Here is a 9175-nt window from a genome sequence, read left to right as displayed (position 1 = left end):
TCCAGAGCACATAATCTGGTCATTAGCACTCAAACTCGAGGAAAACAGGAGGTTAGTACTGAGTTGGTTCACAATATCACATGCAAGAATCCACTAATAGTGTAAAAGGTTTCAAAATGACTTGATTGGCTGCAGTGCTATTCCAGTCTCACACTAACAAGTCCTCGGCAAAGCAAACTTTGCTTACGGCCTGGGAACTACTATACTTTAACTGTTCCAGAGTCCTAGACACCAAACTACTTTTTCAAGAGCTTTAATACACGTCTTCAAATCCATTTCCATGTCCGTTTCCTTACCAAATGCTACAGAACAGTAGGTAGAAGAGTGTTGGTGAAAGAAAGCACTGGCGGAGAACAACATCCACTTAACGTGGTTAAGCGGTCAGTCAGCATCGAGGAGAGGGTGCGAGAACACCTCCCCACCGGACAGCCAAGACTGCTAGAGTTGGCCGTGAGTGAAAAGCTGGCTAAGTGGTACATTGAGCTGTCGATGTAACTACGCCATCGCCGCATCAATGGGAAGAAGGGCAATGCGTTATTTTTTAGAACAATTGTTATATGTGTGATTAAACAAAACAGGATTTAACATGCACGACTTGAATAGTCGACTTGCTAAAAGGAAGTTATTGTATAGGCTTCGGATTTTTGATAAACGTACAACATTTAAAATCTTGTAGAATTTTTTCGTAGCATTTTGAAGTGGTTTTGGTTTATTTTAATGTGATCTGTGCAGTTAGGCTAAGGAGTGGTGGCAACTTTTCTGTCTGCATTATCAATCAAAGGTCACTTCAAGATGTTCACGCATTTTGTATTCGCATGTTTAAAAGATATATTCAAGTGATGTTTAGATTTGGCATCTTGTTAAATCCACTGCCTACATCAATACAATTGCATCAATTTACTCAGCTGTAAGACATGTAACGCATTTAGTCTGCATTTTGAAATAAGCGCTTACCATCTAACCAGTTAGTTTAGCCTACTACTTTTATTTTGTCAGGCATATATGGCTGTGAAATAGCACCAAACCTCCTTAGTCAAGAGATTATTTTTGTATTTGTGTAAAAGTTGCACTGAAATACAAAGCCGAGTGCCTTTAATTAGGTGCACTGCATGAGTATCAACATTCCGAATCTGTTCAGATTGTAACGGAAGCCTGAAAATGTCATTTTGTTATTGATATTTCTAAATCTTGTTAAAGGCAGTGACCACCATCACTTGTTTGCGTAGATTTTGTGAGCATAGACCCATATTTTATCAGTCAATGCGTTACTACTCAATTCTACAAATAATACTCTGAAAAGACAAATTAAAAAAAGTTATGGTGACTGTGCTCAATTTGCTTTTTTCTATACGTTGATATTAACCTTGCTTTAAGCAAAGCCTGCAGAATTGTTTAAGGTTGATTAAGATTATCAAAACGATAACCATCACTTCAACGCCCATGGGTTTATAAAGGCAGTGACCTTGAGCTGCTCTAAGCCGAAGCTTTGCGTGAATTTGATTTTGCCCTTCTGCGTGTTTGCAAATTCTTAGTCTAGCTTAGGCAGGATGTGGAAGAAAGACAGGGTCGTTTAAAAAACGCGCTTTATTGATGCGATAAATTTGGCTGATTGGTTTGATGGATGGATCGGTAGAGGAATGTAGTGACCTAATCTCATCGGCTTACCACTACCTAAGCAAAAATTACTAGATTTGCTAATTCTAAAGTCGTTTGTTTCTACTTCTGTCTACTGAAGTACGGTGAAGTACGTTGACGCTGATGCGACTTCGGTCTGGCGATTATGCATTAGCCAAATCCCTATACTTTTCAGTCCAAACATCGAGTCAAATTCGAGTAGCAGAATCTGGTTGAAGGTGTGCGAGATCGATTGGTGGATGTGCTTACCCCTTGCTTACCTCCGAACTCACTTTGCTACCAATGGTATCATGACTTGCTAACCCTGGAAGAACGTGTCCATTGATGGGTCATAAAAATGTAGATATTTAAATCACTTTAAATAAACATCGCAGTCGCTCAATGAACGGTCCCTTGAGTAGCTTTAATCGCAGATTGAATTTAAAGCTCTTGAGGTTTGCGAGTTTTACAGATTTCTTCCATTTCTCTTCCGTAGTGTGCCCTGGAACCCAGCTATCTGTAGCTGATAGCCTTTTTTACCGAAATAAAGCTTTGATAATGTGCGAACCAGAAGTTGAATCAAAATGAAAGGCAAAGCTGCGTAGACTAAAGAGCTTGAGCATTTCATCATGTGGAATTAAACAAGTTTTAAATCAACATAAATTATCATCTTACTCAAAGGATATTATAATCAGTTTTCTTTACCATGGACTGCAATGCCGGCCATTCAGCCGAGACAGAGTCACAATAACAAGTGAATTCTAGTGCCAAATTCCAACCGAATGAAATGTTAGGACAAGTGACACGTCGCTTACACAGATCTCATACATAACTTTACCGCAGTAGAGCGCTTTAGGATAGGATTTTTGCGGATATGTTTAGCGGTTCATAAGTAATGCAGTAGTCTAACATCCGAGTATTGTGTCTTCTTTCGTCTTCAGGGAGTCTCGGGACGCTACACATATCCAAAATTATTCACATTAAAAAAATTAGTCTTCATTCCAAAGCAACGGATGATAAAATCTTTTTTTATTTCTTTTTCATATGTTAAATGATTTTTGCATTTAATAAAGAAATAATATTTTTTTTGACGTAGAATTTTTTTGTAAACAAGGTTGTATTTTAGGTACAACCGAACGATAAGAAGGCTATGAGTAGTTTTAAAATCTTTTACCAAGTTTTTAAAAAGTTTTTTTTGCACAAAAATTCCTGAACTCGTAAACACTTTAAAAGGTTTTGCTTAATTTCAAAAATTGCACTGTAAAAATTAATTTTTGGGAATTTAATAGTCAGTAGTTACTTTAAATACATCTTAAATTATTTTTTAACATTTCTTTAACTCAAAATACAAAGGGCTTCTAGCATTTTTGTAGGCATTTTATTCGCTTCCATCGGGCGTCTCTGGATGGCCACCACAGTCAACATCGTGGCGTGTGGCTAAAAAGATATTTCCTTTCAACGTGATAAATGCGCTTGAACAATTTCATTGGCTTTGCACTTTCATCTTTTTTGGAAACTGTAATGGGCAGTAGACAAGTGCGCTGCATCGAGGCTATTTCATTTTTACCGCTAGTGGTAGGAGCAGTGGACTGACTCCCCTGTGTTAATCCTTGCCGATTTATTCCTTCTTCACTACTGTTTACCCATGTACTCAACAAACCATCTATCTGCGTCCTATTAAGCTAGTTGAAAGTGGATTTGTTGTCGCGTGTTTGCTCGGCTGACATCTTGATATAAGTAGCATAGACTGCTTTGCGACGAACTCCAGCAGATAAAACACGTCTTGTGTTACTTCAGTAGTGATTTGCAAGCTTGAAGAAAGCAGGATTGCGATGGATGCCGAGAGTGCAAAGTGTTTAAAGTTTATACAGATTCTCCATTTCGCAAAAAATACCGCTAAGTGAAAATGCAAACTGCACAGGCATGCGTCGCCGCGTCACCAAGCCTAAAGTTAAATAAGTATTTGCTCTTTAAAATTATTTTAAACCGCAAAAACTTTTTGTTTGCTACAGTAATTGTCACATTAGGTAAGCTGAAGCATTAAAATGAGTCAACTTCTTGATGCCCTTATAAAAAGTTAGTCTGTCAAAAAGATATTAACTTTACATAAATTGTTTACCATTTATCGGATTAGAATATGGGCATAAGAAGGATATTATTAGAATGATATGCGGGTGTTCGACGAGCCATTTAACACCTAAAACGTAAATCATTTGCCGTAGGTTAGAGATAGATGAGTAAGATAACACAGAAAGAATCATTTGACAAAGAGTAAGCAAAAAATTTGTAGACAATAATCGACATGTGGACCTTCTAATAATGTCACCTGATCCATGGATGGAAATAGGTCTACTAACAGGAAGTTGTTTAACTCACAGTTAAGAACGTTTCGTATTTATAGATATGCAGGCCACCTAATGATGTATCAAGCGATATTAAAGATGTACCTGTATTCACTGATTAGGAACCACGTGAAGGATAATAGGTCTTGGTGGACACATCTTTTCTTAAATAATAGGCCATGCAAATATGAGAAGAGACATTAGCCCTAGTGCGGACACTGATGGTATGCCGAGTACCATCTAGCTCAACTACGGAGATGGATATTAATAAATATATGGACCGTCTGATGATCCAAAAGGTGGGCAAACGAGAAAAACCATATCTTCCCTAAACTACTATTTGTAGCTCAGAGCCCTTGAAATAACTAGAAATGAAATAAGGTGTGCATTATAAACCGTCTTCTGTTGGAATACGGTCAAATCCAGCACCTCCTCTTTCACCTCATCCATAAGACGCTGCTTCTCTAGCTGCCGTAGTTCCGCCACCTTTTTATACCTAAAAAACCTATCAACTAAGACTATTTCACCTTTAATTTCTTGCACCGCGAATAACTCATAACTTGCCTTGTGGAGTCCTTTGGCAAAAGACTGTACCTGTGCTTCTCCACCTCTATTTACAATCACATATAGTATTGTGTTTGTAAAGAAGTTCTTTTCCCAATTTTCGCACTGTTTATTCTTGCAGCAACTTGTCCACGTATTTAAACTACAAAAAGGAGAGGAAGGCAAATATCAGCAACCTCATGGTAACTACCACAGATTATGATATCGCATCAAGATGATCTTACTAAAGCATGCTTGGCCTAAGTTGGAAAGACAAAATTGCATAATTCTTACCCAAGAGGAAGCTAACTTAGGTAAAAATAAACAGACCTTGACAGACGAGAAGAAAAATATTACTATTTTCTGTTTCTAGTGCTTCTGGCTTAGGCTGGATCACAGGGGTAGGGCACGGTAAATTATCTTCTCTAATTTCCCGGCATAGGAAGAATATTTACTTGAGCACTGTTAGTAGCAACAATAAAATAGAATTGAAGCAATGTTACGTGAAAGAATTGGCCAGGCACTCAGAGGAAAAATTCCCCATCCTCTAGTATTAAAAATAGCAAAAAAGATAATATAACTGCTACAAACCGGATCTCAGGCTATCGAAACTACTGTTGCATTGCCTTAAAACCAGGGGGCGAAAATGGCTGCAAACGTTTCTGTAAACTTGAAGAATTTGAAAATTGAGTTAAGCGCAGTTCCGAAAACAAATAATAGGATACTCGAACTGTGTAACATGCTTTATAGAATCCGTCAGATGTAGTGCTGTTCAAAAATCCTCTCTCTTAAAGGCTTTGTTTGTCTACATGTTCATAAAATGCGCATCGTATAAGTCAGGGGTCATTTTCGTAGTGAAAAATGACGGGGAATCTAGATATCCTCTTCTCATTGAAAAAATACGTTGCAGCATTTTGTAGCGGTTCCTTGGATAAAGTCAAGGAGTCTCTGGTTCGTTTAAAATGCGAACTATTTTGGTAGTCTTTATTTCCGAACACTATAAACGTTAAATGCGGTGATTCAACAGCCACATTGAGAAGCACTTTGGTCACGCTCTTCCAACTTGAGCACAGATATCAACATCTTAACTTTGTATCGCCAAAGGAAGTTTTTAATCGACATGAGGTTTGCCTTCATAAATGCGTAAAACCGTATAGGATCTGTATGAATCATTTTTGCGCATGCATTCGGTATGCGGGGACCTGGTCCATTCGCATGATGGACTGCGCAACGACGTTTTACCAATGCAGATTTTGGCTTTACTCCAGCATATACACTATTTTTGCCGATTACGCTGCAAGCTGCTTTCGTTGTATCCTTTGCATGATTCGTAATGAACCGAACTATGCAGCGCTTTGTTTGTAATCCGGTTTTCTTTCCATCTTGACTTTGATGCTTTGCCCTGGCTGAAGCGTGGGGTTGGGTGGGTATAATGTCTACTGGAGTTTCTTTGACCAGACTTTAGTTTTGCTCTAATAACGAAATGTGAGACAATGCTATGTTCAGCAGCGAAAAATGTCGGCTCTGCGCTTGAAGATCTGTACGCCTTGCAAAGCCCCATCAATTGTTTGGAATCCACCATCTCTCCTTTGGTTAATACCGCTAGGCAAGCATTATTCATCGTCATTTCTTTTCTCGATCCAGCTTTATTATTGAAAGGATATCAACGTTTGGTTGCATATTTGTGGAGAAATGTGCAAATCACCTGTCGTTGTTTATTGTAGAATGGAGGTGGAGATCCTGGCAACTGCACTAAAATTACAATGTCAACTGGGAGATTTAGAGTTCATAAATTCGATTCTGACTCTGAGTTCCATTTCGTATAAACTGGATCAATACTATGCACGAGACAATCTGGTATGTTGATTTATTTCTTTTATTTTATTTCAGTTATTTCTTGTAATGACTAGCCTTTCATTTTGTAAATGTGACCTGACCTACAGCAATAATGGCTCATTGAATATCGCCAATTCAAGGGGAATTTGCATACTTTTCATATAAGAGTGCATTTGTGGGTCTGCAGTCCAGCCACTTGTTTTACGATGAAACATTCGCTACAGTGAATTGTTTTGTCAGGAACTGACAAACATTACAGCTGGCTTTGTGCTTGTGAGAAAGAATCAGAAGAATTGCTTTGATGTGGTTTAGCTTCCGATTGAATTTCATGTGATGAAAAGACATTGAAAAGTGACTTAAATGCTGGAAATTTTTACATAACTATACTCCATTTAATCAACTCGGTGCGTATCTTCATGCTAACCGTTGAATAGGATGGTGAAATGGCTTTGGACAGTTGAGTCAACTGCCTTTGCGTGCATCTAGGTGCCTGTGGGCTCGCCACCAACTCCCCTGTGCTCTTGGCTTAGAAGATTTTACTCAGTGCTCTTGGCCAAGTTCACACTCTACTGGTACTCTGTCCTGCGCAGTGGAGCAATCAATCCGGCCGATGTGCAAGAGGCTGTGTCAAAGGAAAATCCCGATATCGTTTCTCAGTGCGCCCTCACCTTCCTGTGGCATGTGATTACGCCTGGATTGAACTGTGCACATTCACTCCCTTTTTTCCTTTAGAATCGAGGATTTTGTCAGCACGAATGAGGGAACCAATGTATCCCTCTTCTTTGATGCCTATCTTCAGGATTTTGCCTATCTAGGCCACAGTTACGTGCCTCCAGGGGCGGCTGAAATGTATGTCAAGAGTTCTGTTGCCATTCCCTGCATCTTCACCATGCCTCCCGTAAGTTTCTTTTGTGATTTTGTCCACGGTAATTTTCATTAGACCGAAGCACTGGACATTTTGGTCATTTGTGTCAGCAACTTTTTTCAGTTTTTTGTTGGCTTGGTTGGGTTATTCAGATTGTAAGGTGGGTTTTTCGAGCCCCTAATCTGAATTTCCACAGTAATTTTTGAACAAAGTCCGTAAACATGTCACATTTATGCACTCATTGGTGGGTTAAGTCAATAACTGGGAGTCTAGCATAAAAAGATTAGTCAGTACGTTTGCACCAACATGGGATAGCGGGACTGGCTAGATACCCTATTGCACTAGCTATTCGAGGCTGTGGAAGTTTGCAACTGATTGTGTCATTTTGTTCATTTCGGCAGAAGTATTCATCCCTTGTTGCATTTCGCGTTAGGGCATGCGTCGGAGAGCAGACGTGTTACGTGCGTCAGTGTCATAGCCAGGACCGTAGCTAATGTGCTGAACCGTGACCATCTTTGAGGCGCCTGCATCATTTTAGCGTTTTAACCTTGATCGTCTTCTTGTTTGGTAGTTGGGATTGTAAGCTTTTGTTTATAAGAACCTTCATTCATCATCACGTCTTGTCGTAAGCGCGTATTTCTATTCTCTCATTTCTATTAGTTGCATATGGGGCGATCCACGTCATGCGTGCCGACTATTCATACTCGTGACGACGATCTTGACACTTACTGGTGTTATAGTGCTTCCACGGCAGCATTCATTTCAAGTAAACCTACAGGAGAGATCCCTAGCTTAAATTAAACATTTTTCATAGGTAACATTGAAATGAGTACGAGACCAACCTTTTTTGCCACCGCTCATCTTTGTAGGCGGAGTCAAACACGCTACCAATGAGTGAATACGCCGTGATAATGCGTGCGGTAAATTCGCTGCTTTCCCTAGATGCCTCAATCATGCCACGGGAGATCATTGCACTGCACGAGGTGCAGCTGCAGAAGACCTTCCTTGTGCTCAAGGTGGAGTTGCGTATCTACATGGCGGTTGCGGTGGTGGACGAGAGCGGTGAGCAGACCGAAAACGCGCACATTCGGGACTTCATTTGCAAGCTGTGTGACTGTATTCAGATGATTGACCTCACTCGATCCCTCCAGGCGTGGGCCTAACTTCACCCAACATCCTTCCCCCTTTTTGTGCTACCAATCTGTCGGTACAGCTTCTTTACCAATCGTACGACATTTTTGTGTCTGCATTGCTTGACGCTAACTATATGTATCAAGGGGATGTAGAGATAGAATTGCCTGCTTTATTTTTTCTGAATGTTAACGTACCCACTCCAAGTGGTTGGAATAGTTGAACATGTGGGGGAAGTAGGCGAGCCAACCGGCTCGCGAATGGCGAATGAGCATCGAGTAGGGAATAGTTGATTGCGATTACCCACCCAGGAGGCCTGGCATCTGTTCTCACTAAGCAACAGCTAATCGCGGCTACCCACTCAGGCATCGTAAGCTAGAAGATTACCCACAATCGGTTTGAGGTGATATCGGAGCGGAGCAATACTTGCTACACACGATAATCAAATTGGCTCAACAGCGCCATCGGGCCACGATTCGCAAGAACCCAGTTAGACAAGAATTAAATTAATTTAGGCAATCAGTGAATACTCTTGATCAACACACATCACCAGAAACAAGCCCGAATCACCCCCACCGAAAGCATGTGAAGGTTTCTAGATTTGGAGTGGATTTACACCGCGTTCAAATAAACACGATCACAACAAAAACCACCATATGAGAAGATTTGTCTACGCTGTCGGCGCTGTAACTTCACCCCCATCCTTCTGGTTGCTCTCACCAGGGGGATCAGTTTGATCCATCTAGAACGAGAAATAGTTAAAACATTAGCTTACGTTTTGCAGACGTTTGAATGCACTCTGGAACATCATCTTTTCCCGTTGAAGAGCCTTCGAAATCACATC

General features: G+C 40.2%; 1 protein-coding gene across 1 annotated transcript; it reads left to right on the top strand. All coding sequences in view use genetic code 11, as the record gives it.

The window, feature by feature from the left end:
• Window positions 1–5992: 5992 nt before the first annotated feature.
• Window positions 5993–8363, top strand: EGR_07022 (hypothetical protein; the record flags this gene model as incomplete). Its single annotated transcript, XM_024496271.1, has 5 exons — window positions 5993–6039; window positions 6224–6356; window positions 6822–6991; window positions 7068–7233; window positions 8070–8363. The coding sequence occupies 5 exons, from the start codon at window positions 5993–5995 to the stop codon at window positions 8361–8363; spliced, it is 810 nt and encodes a 269-aa protein (XP_024349298.1).
• Window positions 8364–9175: the final 812 nt, after the last annotated feature.

This window comes from Echinococcus granulosus, assembly GCF_000524195.1.
Source record: "Echinococcus granulosus chromosome Unknown EG_S00068, whole genome shotgun sequence".
In the NCBI taxonomy this organism is placed as follows: domain Eukaryota; kingdom Metazoa; phylum Platyhelminthes; class Cestoda; order Cyclophyllidea; family Taeniidae; genus Echinococcus; species Echinococcus granulosus.
Note: the sequence above shows the minus strand (reverse complement) of the source record. Positions and strands in the feature narration are given on the sequence as shown.